Source organism: Crocodylus siamensis, chromosome 1 (assembly GCF_052110815.1).
Source record: "Crocodylus siamensis isolate JL-2025a chromosome 1, ASM5211081v1, whole genome shotgun sequence".
Classification (NCBI taxonomy): domain Eukaryota; kingdom Metazoa; phylum Chordata; order Crocodylia; family Crocodylidae; genus Crocodylus; species Crocodylus siamensis.
In genome coordinates, this window is record NC_143395.1 from 292,221,216 (window position 1) to 292,238,888 (window position 17,673).

General features: G+C 44.4%; 1 protein-coding gene across 1 annotated transcript in view; it reads left to right on the forward strand.

Annotated features, from left to right (window-relative positions):
• Positions 1 to 17,673, forward strand: part of SLC9A7 (solute carrier family 9 member A7) — a 105,898-nt gene that overhangs the window by 73,283 nt on the left and 14,942 nt on the right. Inside the window, 3 exon segments of the mRNA XM_090064713.1 lie at positions 3,972 to 4,031; positions 11,382 to 11,445; positions 14,945 to 15,027. Of these exon segments, the coding sequence (XP_089920839.1) occupies positions 3,972 to 4,031; positions 11,382 to 11,445; positions 14,945 to 15,027 (207 nt within the window).

Here is a 17,673-nt window from a genome sequence, read left to right on the forward strand (position 1 = left end):
GAAAAACATTGGCAGCGTTCCTCTTTAAAATGTGGCTGACTTCAAAATTTCACTGTACTTCTCAGAGAAGAATGGAGCTCTTGTATTTATAGTGCAAAATAATGGTTTGCCACTTTTCATTAGGAATATATAACCAGTATGGACTATTTCCTTATTTCAGTAAAGGAATGAATGAAAACAACTGCAAACTACCATCTTCTGTTATGTTCAGGACTTGTTTTAAACCAGGGCGGCAGGAATGCATGGTAGAAGCAGCTGAAAATAATTAATTTCAAAGCATACCTATTGCAACTTGTTTCTGAAACTCAGAAACTGTGTATCCTAATGACACTTTACTTGCCAAACTCTGCTTTGATTTTCTGATATAATACCTCCATGTGTTTTTTGGGTTTTTTTAAATGCTACATAGTAGTATTTATCCTATAATGTCACTAGGTTTTTAATTCAAGTCTTTTTGGTCAAGTGACAGAGAGTATCTGCTGAATGCTTTAAGCATATAGAACTGTTTTAAAAGAATAAACTGGTAAGCATGTGTGACAAAAAGGTAAATGAGAACTTGAAGTAAATAAGCTTTGAGGCCACCCACAGACCAATGGGAATAAATCAAAATGTTGAATAGCAACTTACTCAGCAAGTGCTCTCCACGGTATTCATGGAATGAGGCAAGATCCCATGAAGAAACACTATGTAATCACATAACTGAAGTCTCAATGCAAGGGCCAGAACTAAGGTCCACTCTACATGAAATGACCAGGTTAATTACACTATTAATTTGGACTGGCTACACAGGCAAATTAAGAATTGCACCATAAAAAGCTCCAACTAGCTGTATTGTTCTAAAATGTGTGCTGGCTTTATAGCTGGTTGCTATCCAGCTTTAATTTGCATGTGTAGCAGAGTCTGCTTCAGTGGTTGGGAGCCCTATCAGCTGATTGGGCTCCCAGCCACAGGGATGCACAGCTGGGGCTGGCAGCCCCCCCAGAGGAGGGGACTCGCAGCCCTGGCCATGCCAGGCAGCTGTGGATTCTGAAGCATGCCTGCAGCTGGAAGATGGCAGCTGCTGCTGTCTCTCAACTGCAGGGATGTGTGGTGTGTCCCCAGGGCTGAGACATCACAGCCACACTGCGCAGCTGTTGACACCCAGTATCCACAGCTGCAGGACTCTGGATCCCAGCAGCCACAGGGCATGGCTGCAGTTTCCTAGTCCTGGGAGTGTGTTCGGCACTCCTTGGCCAAAGGGGCTCCCAGCAGTGGGAGTGCCAGCAGAACCTGAACCCGGGCTCACCTGGCGCTGGCAATAAGGCATGAAGAGATCTGAGATGCAATCCCACAATTATGCCTCCTGTCGTGTACATGTGGCATGGCAGAATGGTGCCGTGGCCAAGAAGTTTGGCACCCAGGGCAAAGCCTGCAGCAGCGGCCCTCCGTTGCACCCGCACATGGATCCAGGGGGCATACGTCCCTCCCATGCTTGCCCAGGAGTGCATGCAGTGGCAGGAGCTGCCTCCCTCCCCCATCTCTGCAGCCCCTAACCCCCAAACAAGCCGCTTGCAACTCCATCCCATGCCCCACCCTGGCTGGGCAGAGCCTGTTGGCACCCCTTTGCTTTGGCACCCAGGGTTGCACTGCTCATTGCCCCACCTCAGTGCTACAGCACTGTAGCAGGAAGCGCAATTGTGTGGATCACGCATTAGATCCCATTGTGCCTTTACTTGCCCATTTGAGCATTGCTATCCTCTGAATTATTGACTTTGCAACTGTAACATTCTTTCTAACATTGTGTCAAGCATGGAGCAGGGAAGAAGTAACTTCTGAGGTCTTAAAAGTGCAAACTGAGAAAACCCATTTGTCATGTGGCATTGTACTGACAATCACATGGGTCACTGGCTTCAGATCCACTGCAGAGACCTTTGTCATGAAAGCTGATGAGGTAACCAACAACAGTAATAGATTGTTAACTTTTTATGAAGACCCGTCACTAAATCATGGGTGAGAGATGCATACCTTTAGTCAGTGGCCTTTCCAGCTGTTTGCTGACAGCAGAAGGATGATAAAGCTCAGGAATCCTGGCTTCCAGTCCAAGTCAGGGGTGTGGGGGACATACTTCAGTGGTCACAGACACTTTTTACCTTATATTTCTTCAGCCTGTCCTGTAACAACTTAACAGTTCATGCTGAAGTTTTTCAAAACATAAATAAAGCCTGACATGGAGAGAGAGCTCTAGGAAAAACATCAGCGTGCTAGTTTGACAAAGATAAAATCAATAAAAATGGAATATTAGACTGGACAGCATTGGGCTACTGGAAAAAGGCAATCTTTGTTCTTACCTTTTTCAAATGTGTGTTCAACTTAGCTTATTTGACAGATGTTTTGTGTGTGGGTATGATGAAATCACATTGTTCCTTTTAAACATAAATGGCATTTTTATACAATAGGAAAAGTGGGTAAGAGTGGTTTTTAAAAAATATCATGATTCAAGGTGGCTTTTCTCTAAGAGGGAATGATTAATAATGGATAACCAAGCTGAAGCACCTGTTTCTGCATTGCCCATTGTGCTTGGCTGCTTGAGTTGAATAGGATAAAACAGCCTCTTTGGCCCCCTCTATACATTATATGCATTGCACAATTAACTTGTTAATTGAGCAGTTACCGTAAGACCAGCTAGATGGACAAAGTAGTTATAGCTGGTTGGAGCTTTTTATCACATGATAAAGTTAGACACTGAAAATGCGCTCTGACTTTTTAGCTGGTCGCTATCAAGCTTTAATTTGCATATGTAGCAGGATCTCCCCTGTGGCTGGGGGCTCCATCAGCTGACAGCTGCAGGGGTGCACCATGCCCAGCATGAAAACCCTGAGCCCGAGATTGTGGCTGCCATGATCTCTAAGACTCGGGTGCCTGAAACCCCCAGCCCACAGGGGGCACTTGATCCTGGCTGTGCCTCACCCGCACCCAGAACCAAGAGCTCTGCAACTGCTGGGGCTACCAGTCCCGGCTGTACCACACTTGCAGCCAGGGCTGAGAGCCCCACAACTGATGGAGCTCCCTGGCCCGGCTCTGCTGTTGGTTGCTTGAGGCACAGCTGGAACCAGCAGCCCCATCAGTTGTGGGGCTGAGAGTCCCATCAGCTGCAGGATCTTTCAACCCCAGTTGCACATGACCCCTGCAGCTGGGAACCCCCTCAGCGAGTGGGACTCCCAGCTGTGGGACCCTGCTTCTTGCCAGGATGGGCTCCCCCTGCACTGGCAATAAGGTGAGATTGGAAACCAGCCCACAGGCCGCTGACCCCTGATCTAAAGAAAGCTGGGGCAGGAAATTGTGCATATGAGAAAGGTCCCCTCTACACATGCATGGGAGGAGGCACAACTGTGGGATCATACATTAGAGCCAATCACAGAGCTGGGAGTTCAGTGCAGGGGGGGGTGGGGGGACCCTCCATGCCTTTCAGCCAAGGGGCTTTTCCCATACCACAACTGGGTGGCTGGGCAGTGGGGCAGTAGGGCTGGTTCCTAGCGCTGACCTACCTTTGACTCATTCTGGCGAGCCACCAGGAAATATTGCTGACTGCTACTTTAAATGCTCAAAGCATGAGAGAGTGAGGCAGTGCAAACTGGTTGAAATAACTGTTGCATCTGGTTTTCTCTCATGCAAAGAATCTTTTGGAAAGCTGCTTGGATCCCAAATGACAGTTTATGAATATGAACATCATCACATGGTTGAAAGGAAACAATCTGTGGATGGGAATGTTCATATCATACAGTGTTGTCATTGTTGCTTCCTGTAGTGTTGTTTTATTCTTTCTTTTTTTGTCACTTGGTCATTTTTTTGCACTCGTTTTTGTACGTCTGTTTTTTGGGGGATATTGTTTTTGCTTTGTCTCGTTATTTTTATTTGGACTTGGTAGCTTGATAAAGCTGCTGGGTCTCATAAGCATTTTATGTTATTTACATTCCATTTTCATGCCATACTAGAGTTGGTGACCATATTCCATCGGTGGAAGAGAGGAACCAAAGCCGCTGGCTGTATTTCAGGTGATACTATGGCTTCCTCAGTACAAAATTAATCTGGTGCTTGGCTCTCTTCATCTTTCTAACCCAAAATGTGTGTTATTTTCCTACACTGTGGCATGCTGCTTTTTTTTAACTGCTGAGGACTTACACGATTTGTCTTGTTTCTTGTTTTTTGCCTCATTCATGTGAGCTGAAAGGTTTTGGTATCCACTATCCAGTCTTCCACTTTGTTTTTTCCCCACTTTTTAATTCCCATCTATGTCTGGAAAACACAGCCATTTAACCTTCAGCCCACACTTCGGAGGGAAAGTCAGACAGTTCAAATGGAGCCAGTACATCCAGCCTCAAATGACTCAAGAATTAGATTTTGATTTTATAATTCTTAATCACACAGGTATTTTTAGTGACTTCTGTGGTTTCATGAGACTTTCTGGAAGTAAGATTGACTCAAAGTTAAGGTCGCAGAATTGTCATATATTTTAATCTACGTAGAAAGGAGCTAAAGAGAGTTTGTCCACTGAGTTCAGCGTGAGTTAGATTACAATTTCCAAAATCAGTATATGGCCAGACAGGCTTGGCAAGTGGTTACGAATAGAGTATTTAATAATATTTTTTGGCACATTATTAATGTACCCTGTTATACTGCTGGAGTTCCAGGCATCTCTTTGGTTTCTAGAGCCACAAGTAGGTCAGCACCAAAACAAGCTTCACAGAAAATCAGAGTAGTTAAAATAGTAGTAGTGTTCATGCCCAGCTACTGCATATGTTAAGATGTCACCTGTGGTGTTAAGGTGCCTCCCATGGTTGTAAGGTGATTTGGGGGCCCTTCATTTCAGCCTTTTGGGAGGGCTGAGATCAGAAATATCCCCAAAATCAAGCTCTACTCTTACGTGGTGCAGGGGAAATGGAGCTTAGTCTGGGTTTTTGGTTTGGTTTGGTTTTGATTGTAGAGTGTTTTGCCATCTTTTTACTTTGTGTTAATTTTCCCTTTGTTTTTCTGGGTTTGTATGTATGAAAGAAGTCACTATGATACTAGTATCATTGTTGCACTGGTCAGGGGAGACCTACCTCACAACAGCGATGGGGTGATGTCAGGCTTAGTGTTAGCGTTCCAGGTTGCACATCAGAGTGGGCACAGGTGGTACTGTATTTCTAGATCCTTTCAAAAGAAAATAGATAAAAATTGTTGCTAAAAGGGAAAGTCTGGTAGTTACTGAGAGGTGAAGAGACCCTTTTTGTTTTGGCACATGAAGTTATGAACTCAGTGGTAGTCTGTTTGCCATTGAAAACGGTCTTTAAAGCAAGGACAGAAAAAAAAGCTACTCACATTCTGAACATAATGATTTATTTCCATAAGGGTTTACACTCGCACCTAAAAGAGCTTGTTTTCTCCTTCAGTTCTCTTCCTGCATAAATTCCACTGAACCCCCCCAAAGCTGCCATGAATAAGTTGACTGACCAGTATGTTCTAAAACTATCTGAAATCATCAGATATTTAAATAACAATATCAAATTGATGCTGAAAGGAAAAATGCTTCTTTATGTTGCGTGGTTTCAGGTGTCGCAAATGGCTTTTCTCATACGATACACCTCAGCCAAGTCTTACAACTATCTCTTGGCAAATCAAATGCTTTTTATCTGTGCAGTCACAGAAGCCACATAATACTGCCACCTGGAATTTTCAAAATGGTTAGCACAGAAGATGGAGATGGCTGCTGGCAGACCTGCATTGCCATGTTCTTGGCTGCACTGCGACTGCCATGCCCTTCAGTTCACATAATCTTGTGTCTGCTGCTTCAACAATAGATGCTCTGTGTTATAGACCAAGGCTTGCTTGTTCACCTGGCTTGCCAGTACACTATTTAAATGAAATGGCAAGATGACTGGGATTGCTGTTGCCACTTTGCACCTGGTATAGAAGAGATAATCTAAGTAAATTGATCCAGTATTAAACCTTTTTACTTCATCAGGAATCGGATAAAGAGGAGCTCCAGATTTTCATGCGTCAGTCATCCTGATTGCTTGTAGAATACCCAATTAAAGGGGAACCACTGTGCTTAGAGAGATCTTTTTCAAGAACCAAACTGAGCTTTGTGTCAACTCCAGTGTGAACTTAAACTTTGATTGCATTAAGCTGTGCATGCAGGAGTAGTAGGAGTTGTCCTGAATTATAGTTAAGGATTATTAATCAAATTTGCTTACTTAATTAAAATGTTGCCTTCCTTGTGGGATCACTGAGGGAAAAGAATAGTACTGTAATATTTACACTTTGAAAAAAGGACCTTGCTTACAGGAGAAAGAGAAAACTCTCCAACCAAATGAAACACAAAGAAACTCAGGTAAAGAAACGAAAATCTTAAGTCCTGTATAGAGGCTGTTAGTCGCACAAGTCTCCTAAACCAAATAGAAGCAGGAGGCAAGATAAAAGGCAGCATGGTTCAAAAGGGTTTATATGAAGTAGTTGCTTGCTGTAGCAGGAGACTAGCTTTGCTGACATGGATGGTTTCTTCCAGCCCGGTGTCCCCAAGTGGGATCTCATTCAAGACTAGTTATAGGTTATTAGGGTCTGAAAGGTATCCTTTAGAAAGCGGAAATCCAGGGCAAGTGAAACCAAGAGAAAGGAGTTATGAAAAGATTACAGACTATGAAATGGAATTTTGAAGCATCAGGGAATTTGAAGAGCAAATAAAAGATTTCCAGTGTTGAAAGTCTTTATGAGATGTGAAAAGAGGTTGTGTTGAAGTTCAACTCTAGGGAAGGTAAAACACAAGATGCTCAGGGACTGAACACCCTGGGGCTAGGAACAGAAGTTACACATAAACCAGTTTAAGTGATCAGAAACTGGTTTAAACCTGTAATACAGGAGATGTTCAGTACACATAAACCCATTTAAAAATGGCTGAAACTGGTTTGAGATGAACCTGGTTGAATGTAGTATCAGACTTAACTGATTTGGGTCAAACTGGTGTATGCAATGTCTGTCCCAGACCCCTTCCTGGTTTAAGATAAACCAGACTCCCCCAGCATGCTGTCTGGGCTCTCTGCTCCACAGCAGGGCTAGCCCCTCTCCTCTGCTCCCTGGCTGGAGCTCTGGCAGAGACTGCAGACACAGCAGGGTCTGCCTCGCTTCCTCCTGCCCCACTGCCGCTCACTGCTCAAGCAGGGATCCCCCCCCTCCTTTCCTCCTATCTGCCATAGCATGGACCTCAGCCCCACAGACCCTAGGCATTTGGTTATGCTAGCTAATGCTGAGAGGTGTCTGTGTACATCTCTCTCCAATTACTCTGGGACAGGCAGACAGAACAGTGACCGCTTAGAGCTTTTTGGAACTAATTAACAGGTCAGCTGGTAAGCTGTTTAAGAAGAGTTTGAACTAATGGAGAGAGGCTGTTGTTTTCCTGATGGGGTGATAAACACTGTTATTGGCCCCCTGCTGGCCTGCTTGCCTGTCAGTTTGCTGCAGACAGTATAAAGAAGCATGGAGGGAGATTTGAAAAGCTCTGTATCATCAACAGAAGCATGCGCTGTACTCCCTTGCCTCAGAGTGCTACCAGGGGGCTGGAGTCTGGTAACACTTCCACCCCTTGAGCAGGCAGCGGGCAAAAGCCTGGGGCCATGTAGGCAGAACTCCCTAATCAAAGTGTCCTGCCAGGGCTTGGCCACACCCCATCAGCTCAGCGTTGTAGAAGGGAAGGGAGGGCCGCGCTAGCCCCAGTTCGCTTGGCTTTGAGCATGAGCCACTGCAGGCATGTACTTGAATTTCCTCAGGCCAAAAAGAATGTCTGTCTGGTTATAGACTGGTTCAGCCTAACCAGGTTACACTAGCCTGCAAAGCTTGAATCAATTCAGGCTCAGGCTTTTTGAATGTCTGTTCCTAGCCAAGTTCAGTGCACATTAAACCAGTTTCAAAATGGCCAAAACTGGTTTAAGATAAACCTGGTTGAATGTAAAATTAGACTTAACTGATTTGGGTCAAACCAGTTTATGTAACTTCTGTCTTAGACCCATTCCTGGTTTAAGTTGGAAAAAAAAGAGTCCCCTAGAATCCCAGCATGCTTTTCAACCCTGGGCTGGGCTGGGCTGTCTCTAGCCAGAGGAGGGGTGGGGCATAGCCAGACGCTGGCTGGCATGGCCTCCTGAGGCAAAGGAAGCTTATTTCCCCTGCTCTCTTCCCTCCACTCCCCGACTGGGGGACTGCATCTGGGGTCTGCTTGGCCAGGGGGTAGCAGCCCTTGCCAGCCGTTCCCCACCCCTCCCTAGTCCAGTGGCAGGGGAGGGAGCGTGGCCAGAGTCAGCTGGTATGGCCCCGCCATCTGCCTGCCGTGCCAGCAGCTGGGGCTGTGGGGCTGAGCCGGCCTGGCCTGTGGGTGCTGCTGAGTGGATGCAGAGGAGCCAGCTTAGGTTGGGCTGCAGGGCTGGACCCTTCCCAGTTGGCTATGGCTCAGGCTGGGGCCAGGGGGGCTGCATAGCCAGATTGCTCCTGGCTCCCCACACCCAGGCCAGATGGGGCTGTCATGGAGCTGCAGCCAGCTGGCAAGGGCCCTTCCCAGCATCTGTGGCTCTGTGACAGCCTGGCCCAGTAGCACAGGTGGGGCCGGCTGGGTAGCAGGCTGCCAGGTGCCGGCAGGCCCCAAGCCCAGCCTGCGGCATCTGCGCCCCTGCCCCCTGTCCTGTGCAGCACTCTGTGGCTGCAGCCATATCACAAGCTGTGGCCTGGCCAGGGCTGGGCAGGCTGTTCTGCCTCCTCGCCTCCAGCTGCCACTGCTGCTGCCACCCTTGCCCCTGCTGCACCATGTCGCTCTGGGTGGGCAGGCAGGAAGCTCCATTCCCGCGGCTTCTGTCCAGCACACAAGGCTCCAGCTCTAGCTCCTGGATGCCTTCCACCTTCACTGCCCGCAGGGGCTGCTCATTGCACTGCGTGGATGGAGCAGATGAAAGGCAGCCGGAGCTGGAGCCAGAGCTCCATGCACTGGGTAGAAGCCAAGTGGCACTTTGCGGGGTGGCAGGAGCTGCAGCTGGAGGTGAGGGGAGCAGAACAGCCCTGCCGGGACAAGCCAGCTTCCTCTTGCCTCCAGCAGCACCAGCTCTTGGCTGCCTTCCAACCACTATGCCCACCCGGCACAATGAGCAGCCCCTGAGCAAAGAACTAAATATTTTCTTTGCTTCTGTCTTCATCATAGAGGATACTGGGTAGGTATCTATCCTTTTTGGGGGCAGTGTTAAATGTAATGGTGGAGTTGATTGAACAAATTGATAGAGCAGTAAGTTACCAGTTAATATGCAGCCAAGTATTTAAGCTGAGCTGCTAAGAGAAGTAAATGTTTTCATTAATGTTAGCTACTATGCTGAAGAACAACAAATATTATACCTATTGAAAAGACACTAAAAATGGCCCTGGGGGTTGAAACCAGTAACTATGAACTTAGGAAACCCAGTAAATTGGCCATAGAGTTTAAAGGTCGAACTGATATAATGCTGAGCAGAGCATGTATTTAGGCAATAATTAAGATGGCTCCTAACAGAGAAACGTCCTACTAGGACTGCTCAAAAAACAGATCTCCTCCCTGAACTCAAGAAAACCTTGATTAAAAACTTGGGTGGAGGAGAGAGAGAGACAACTTCATCAAAATTTTGATCAGAAATTTCAGTGTGGGAAGTCTTAGATAAAGGCTAAAGCATTTCACTTTGGAAAGGCTACCACGTGAAAGTTGCAACTCAAGTGACTGATTCCCCTGTTCTCCTCTATAGTCTGGGCTCTCTAGTCAAACTGTGTTGGTGTGACGCACCAAGGTCTTCCCCCACCAGATCGTATCCTAGGATAGAATTGGAAAAGGGGATCACAGCGTGGTGGCAAACTTTTGTAGATGGCCCACAATCATATAAGTTAAGACAAAGCTACAGAAAATCTATATACTAAAGCCAAGTGAATGTGCAGCACAGTGGGAAATGAAATTTTCTTGACAGATACAAGAGTGTACTGTGGAATGAATAATTTGAACTACTCGTTCACAGTGCTGGGTCTCAGATGAAATGTTGGCTCTCAGCAAATAAAAACTGTTATTGTGGACACTTCTACATGCATGCTTTAATGCTCACTAGCCTATTTTACTGTGCACCAGAATGTCACAGGAAAAACTTTTCTAATATAGTGATGCACAGTAAAATTAGGCTACCGCACATTAAGCATCACTAAAAATGTGTGCACTTTTTATACTGCGCTTTAGGGCAGCATGATACGTATTTAGTTGGTACCTCATATTACAGGTCCTAATTTTTAATGTGCAGTAGCAGAAGCTCATTAATGAATGTGTAGGCACACCCTGTGACTAGCAGATGTCACCAGAGCTCTCTGATGTGTAACAGTAGTCAGAAAGGCAAAAAGTGTAAGTATATAAAAGTAATGGACTGGGTAACACACAAGAATTTTATGGATTGTTATTTTTCACTAGGTTAGTAAAAAAGTAATTTAATTCAGTATCTGGTCTTCAGTAGTGGTCCAAATCAGTTCCTTCAAATGGAGGTGCAAGAAATGCTACAGTAGGCAATTGGGGATTAACTTGCCTCCAGGAAAAATTTGCTCCTAACCTCTTGCCATCAATGATGAATGACTACTTCAGTAAAGCATGAGATTTGGCTAAGTGTATAGCATTAAGAGTAAGGCTCCTTACTGTGATCTTCAGCTATCTGGTTTCTTGCCCTTTCCTCTGAAACAGCTAGTACTGACCACAACCACAGATGGTAGATGGGATTAGACAAACCACTGGGGATTCCCACGTTGTTTAAGGTGACAAACTTTTGTAAAAGATGGAGAAAATTGAGATTATGAATTGCCTTTTAAGAAACATTTTTGATCCACTCTCAAGAAACATATTTAAAATGTAAATTATTGTATGTTTAAGCCATTTTCGGCTCTGTAGCATCACAGTACTTGTGAATATATAATTTGCCCTGTCAGAACCAGGTTGGTCTGATCGTTAGCCTCTTGTTTTCTGCTACTGGTATGTTCCCTGCAGAATGGGGAAGCCCTGCTTTTACCAATCAGCACAAAATGGCGTTGTCATAGGTTTAAAGGATCGGCAGCAATGATAGCCAGTCAAGGAGTGGGTATTAATTTGCTGTTAAGTTGGCTGTGAAAATCTCTTGCCTGGAGAAGGGTGCCGCTTGACTTAAAAAGGAGCTTGTTGGTAACATGGCTATATACCTGCAATGGACTTATGAAAGTGTTCCTAAAATGATTTACATTGAACACTTTGAATGCATTTCAACCAACTGCTCATGCCTCTTTAAAACATGCTTTCTCTGCCATCTGTGATACTTGTGGCCCTCCAAAAATGCAGTCTGGTTTGTTTTGTTTTCCTGATGTTTCTATAGGGTTGGTGTTGACCCAGATCAGGATCCCCCACCCAGCAATGACAGCTTTCAAGTCCTACAAGGGGTAAGTAACTGAGTATGTGTGTGTTAATTTGGCTATAGCCTATGAAACTAGACAATCATGCAAAAGTTATATGAGGCTAGTGATTTTTTTTCTTGCTCACAAACACTGCAGATTGAAGAATATACTATTTCAGAGTGTGCTTTTCAGAGTTGTTATATTAACTTAGGGTGTATGTGTGTTTTTCAAGACAGCAGAAAAGTCCATGAAATGACAAGGTGGGTGCATGCTATACAGTATATCCTTTTTTTCCTAGTAGGAACTCCTGCATTCTTCATTTATAATTGACCACTTGTGATTGAAAAGATTTAAGAGCAGTAGATAGAGATGAGTTCTCTTGGTTTCTGTTCAGTGACTGGTACCAAAATTTGCCCTTTTAACTGACTTGGAAAAAAAATACCAAAAAGATTTAGTTTGCTAAACTGATGTCAGCTACTTTATACTCTGCAGCAGCCCAGCTCAGCCTTGCCCATGCACTCCACTATCATTGCAAGGCTAAGCAAGTGTCGAAATTCACCTTTGCCATCAGTGTGGTATCTTTTGCTGTGATGCTGAGGAAGCAATAGCCAAACAATGCTACAATCACTGGCAATCCCTTGAGACAAGGATGACTGTCTTCCAGTAAATAGGCAAGTTATTGGTAAGTCCAGAGATGACTGAGGAGGTCAATACAAGATCCACAAGTTTGACTGCAGTGCTACAAAAGTCAGAAATCTTTTTCAAGTGAACTTGGAATGATCATATTTATAGAAATTATTTACAAAGTGCAGTGCAAAACCTTTAGGGCATGATTTTGTTATCAAAGTCACTGAGCTACAGCTCCATTTGCAATCAGTCAGAGTTCAGGGACTCAGCACTTCTGAAAATTAGGCACTTAAAAACAGCTCCATCCCTTAGCTGATGGATGGACAGAGCGGAGACACTGTGTGCTTCTTAAAGTCTGCTGCCAGTGGTTACCATTGTGCTGTGTCCTATCAGATCTGTTTAAGCCCTGCCAACTGACCTACCACCCTCACCCCTGAAGTTCCCCTTATGTCAGTGCTTCTGCAGGGTGATTTTATTGGGATGCTTGTTGCCTTGAGCTGTTTTTCTAGAGGGTGCTATGGTTGCTTCACAGTTGGTCTTGCTGGTACAAACTGTCCACAGTGCAAGGGTGAATCTCCCTATCTTTGTTTTAATTGGAATGAGATTAAATTACTTTTTACATTTACCTGTTTGTCCCAGTCCAATTTGCCATCGGATATCTATTGAAGGAGTGATAATCCCCACTACAATTTGCAGGTTCATTTGTCTATAAAAGTGTGTCGCTTCCAAATAATGGATCTCCAAGGTCCCTTGCAGTGAGGATTCACAGTGGGAGTAAAATGAACTTGGGAATGGACTTCTCCATCTACTTGAATAAGAGTTTTCTCTGCGCAAGGCCTCCTGCATCATTTGAGGCCCTCTCCAGCTCTTAAGTCAGAGCCTGAGTTGCATGTACCCTATGTACTGAGTTAAATTAAGATGGTTCTGTAAAACAACTCTGAAATGGATTAGAAGCAGGGGGTGTTAAACTCACCCGTGCCCACTGGCATCAGTGAAGTGAGTGGTGGCACAGGAGGCTAACACAACCATTGCTCGTCCCCCTGCCACCAACATATGTTCCCAACAGGGCTCTGTAACTGGGAATTCAGCAGGAGGTCCCAGTCCCAAATTTCTGGCCCCGCTGGGAGCCCTGCAGACCAGATCTGTGCACCAATCCATATGTTTGATACCCCTGCATTAAAGAAACAGACCAATTTCAGGAAATAACATGAACAACAGGAAACACTAATGGACTTTGACCTGTAGCCTGTACAGGGTCCCAAAGTTTCTGTTCCAGGGACTACAGGTACAGAAAGCTGGTATTCTCTGTGTGTGCGCAGCCCCTCTCAAACCTGTCACAAGGGAGCAAAAGTTCTTCAGTTGTCTCCCCTGCCTTGCTGTTTCCTGTTGCCGATAAATGACAGTATAAAAATGATTTATATGGGAGCATCTTTTTTTATTGCAGAAACTGAGCTATATATCTCTGGTTGAGTTCCTTGTAATATTAGGTCCAAACTATCCCTGGTATAATTCCACTGGTTACATTATATGTGACTTTGTTAACAGAATGGGATTAGGGTAACAGCAAGAGTAGATTTCAACACCTGTGCCTGGAAGCTACTGGAAAGCTCTAAGAAGAGGCCCAGTCCATTTCCCAGAGGAGCTAATGGAAGCAGAAAAGGACCTGAGCTTAGGTTTCAATGCCAGTGCAGGTTAGACTAACCAGTATATAAAGAACTGCTTGCAACAGAAATAAAGACTAAGTGTATTACTTTAGTCGCATGGACAGCATTCAAGTTGAAATAAAAAGCCCGTCATTTGTTTTACATTCTTTTCGTATGGATGTACACTGCTTATCTATATAGTTTCCCGCTTAGCTGTGTGAACTGCATGGCTAAGGAAAGCCCTTCGCTGTAATTCCTGTGGGACTTCTCCTGTTTCACAGGTCCATGGTTAACAGCAGAGCACAATAATAGCAGAATTGCATATCATTTGGGAGGGGGAAATGAGCTGTTTACTAAGCTATTCGGCTTTTGATGAGGGTGCCTCTGCCTTTTCTAAATTGGAAATCACAAAGATAGCAGAATGGTTTCACCATTATTCCTCCACTAGTTTCATATAAGGCATCTTCCCACTTCATCTGGTTTTCTGAACTCAGTCGGGTGGCTTTTAACCAAAAAGAAAGAAGCAATAACAAAAGTAAAAACAAATGCAGCTGGACACCATCTGGTCTGATCATTTGTAGTGTGGTTATTTAAATAAAAGGATTACATTTAACACTTTAACACTTCTGAGACTTAGCCTCATCTGGTATTTATCAACTCCTTCATATCCCCAGATATGATGTATCGAGCCTACTTAGATGGATTCCCTGATGTGCTTATTTCTTTTAAGTGTTAGTGACAGAGTATAATTTATATCTCAAATTCTTCAGGCGTGGTAAAGCCTCTTGTTTGTCCTCGGAAAAAAGAAGCTTAAGGCAGGGATATCAAATAAACCTGGATTAAAGGAAGCCAAAGTAGAGATGAATAGGAACAAACCTGAAAATATTCCAGTTCATTCTAGTTAGGAAAACTGTCCACACTGCCCTGCCTTACATGCAACATATTTATCAAGAAAGGCTGAGTTTTTTTTAATTTCAGATTTTTCCCACTGCATTGACTGGATCACAAGAGGATAAGTGGTACGTTAGCAGTGAACTACCTCTTTTAGAGCAAAGGAATCTTTTTATTGTAACAGAATTCAGGCTGAATATCACTGCAGTACAGAGGGCCCTGAGGCATAGCATCTGGCTTCCGAACCAGCCAAGGTTGTTCCTCACCTCACTGGTCTGACAGGGGACGACGCTTACTAAGAGTGAACTTATATGTCAATTTGAGTAGAAATGTGTTTTATTTTAAAAAAACCAACAGACTGCACTTTTTCCCCTCATTCTCAGGATGGTCCAGATTCTGAACGAAGAAATCGGACAAAGCAGGAAAGTGCTTGGCTCTTCAGGCTGTGGTACAGCTTTGACCACAAGTATCCTTTTAAACGAGCATTGCCTAGCTTCAAGAGGTGGAATGTAACATAAAGTACGGTGGGTTTTCTGCCATCTATCACTGTTTAGACTTAAGGAGCTAAAGCTGAGTTTTCTTAAGGACATTCAGCAGAGGATAAATAAGGGCCAAAGAGCTGTACACAGGTGTGTTGAAATAGTTGTAGCTGTTTTTAAATCCTTAAGATAACCTTGTGGGTAATTGGAGCCGCTGTCAAAGTATTGTTTGACAATAGACCAATTGTTAGTCAAGCTGTTCAGATTCTAATACTTAAATTTCTTCTGTGATATTCTGTGTGTTAAGAAGAGGGAAAGAAAAATATCTGGATGCAATTAGCTGCTGTTTACAAAGGAAGCTGACTAAGCCACCATCCCTCCTTCCTCAAGGATGTGCCTTTTAATAAACTAGGGCTTGTTGGCACCGTGCGTGTCCTCTTGTCAGACACTGGCACAAGCACAGGCTTCAGCAGGTGCTGTGGAAGAGGGGGGACGTTGGCATAAAGTAGCCTAATTCACTGTCTCGCAGATGAAATTTTAAAAATAAAAGCTTGTCTCCTAAGACGCTTGCTTCCTCAGAATGACTGCTGGGCTTTGTGCTCATGGGACTTCAGAATTGGGAAGCAGAATGTTGCTGTTTTCAGTCTTATAAAATTAAAATTCTGGCTTTAGCATGACAGCGCCAGGGTGCAAATCAAGTAATATGTTGTGCCAGTTCAGCAGCCTGCCACCCTGGGCCCCAGCTTTAAATGTGAATCTTTAGATACCTTTCTCAACAAGTTAATGTAGGATTAGAAGAGATCTAGAACCATGGCACCCCAGTCCCTTGCTGACAACTAAGTGATAGATGTTGGGTTGAAAGAGTCTACAAGAACATTTATTTGAGGCCCCATGCATATACAACAAAGCACTCCCTAAACCTTATCGCAGGCTTGGGAGTCTTAATACAAAAAACCCAAATCCCTCAAACTGCAGTGTGCTACAGGACAGATGAAGTGTGTTGCCAATGCCTTGGGCTCATGAAATGGTAGGTAGGAAACTAGTCAAGTAGTTCACAAGTGAAAGAGATTCATTCCAATCTTTACTGGCTGCTGTGGAATTTTAATAATAAAGAGCATGAAATATTCCAAAACAAGATATGCTGGCATAAACACTATTTCCTCCAGAAAGTATGTGGAGAATTTATTCATCTTGCTTAAGCAATATGAATATGCAGGTTGAAGCGATGCCATTTTTCATTCTCTGAGTTTACCCGCAAATGTGAAAATTTAAGGAAGAAACAGCTATGCCCGAGTGCTAAATGAGTAATTATTTTTGTTCATTATGACTTGTTTATCATTTGAGTGTCTGTTTTATCATAGGACAAAATGCATGGTAGATACAAAATGGGGATAGCTCTTATTTCTTGAGTAAAATGAATTTACATTTCATAGGTGGAAAGGACATTTTAGTGAAGGTTTGAAAAAGTTCTTCAATGCATTCTAAGACAGATGCTTTTGGGTGACCAGAGTGACTGAAAAAAAGACCTGCGTCTCACTTTGTGATAGTGCTTTATGTATTTATCCCACTTTTGGCCACTGGTCCTGATCTTGTGTCAGTGTGTATTAGCATCTTGCATCCATGAGATGAACCATGAGATAAGCAGTAGCAGTTCTGCAGTCCTTTTGAGTATTTCCCAAGTTATGTCTTCATTCCAGTGTTTATGCAGGTAGAGGTATCTGGGTTAGACAAGCCCACCTGTAAGCATAAGAACATGAAAAGTGCTTGTAGTAGGTTGGCTGGCAGAAGTTTGCAGCAGCTTGCACACTCCCGGCTTGTAGGAGCCTACAGGTTGGCAGGGTCTGCAGCTCAGCTAAGGGCAAGAAGGTTGCCTAGGAGAAGTGGACCAGCTGCAGAGCATAATTAGCTGGCCCACAGGAAGCTAAGAGGCTCCTAGAGAGGAAGCTTATGAGAGAGCAGAGACAGAAAGGGAGAGGGTGCTTGGTTGCAACATCAGGCCAAGGACTCTCCCAGGGCCCTGTAAAAGACCCAGGGCTGAAAGGCTGGTGGCACTAGCCCCAAGACCAGGAGAGGGCACTCCTGTGAGAGAGAAGGAAAACTGCACTGCAGCATTGAGGGAGCAGCATGAAACCAGCAGTGTCTTCTCAGGACTGGGGAAGAGACCCCTGGACTGTGAGTCACCCATGAACTGTGTTTAAGAACTATATCATGTTTAAAGACTTTGTTGGCTAAGTAATAACCCTGAATCTGTTACAGTGCCATATTGGAACAGATGAATGGTCCATCCTGTCTCCATCAGTATTGCGGGCTTAACTGCTCGAGAGTCAGGTGGGTAGGAAGTTGGCTGCAGGGTAGGACCCAGAGAGTTCTAATGAGTGGATCTGTGTCATCCTGGAAGGAAGTGGTCAGTGGTGTCCATCACAGGTTTGTGCTTGTTCCAGTACTTTTCAACATCTTTATCAATGATTGGGATGTGGGGGTGAAGAGCTCACTAGCTAAGTTTGCAGACATCACCAAAATTATGGGTGAAATTATGGGTCACGCTTGAAGATTGACTGCAGATACAGGAAGACCTAGACAGGATGGCAAGTTGGGCAGATCAATACCAGATGAAGTTCAACATTGAGAAGTGT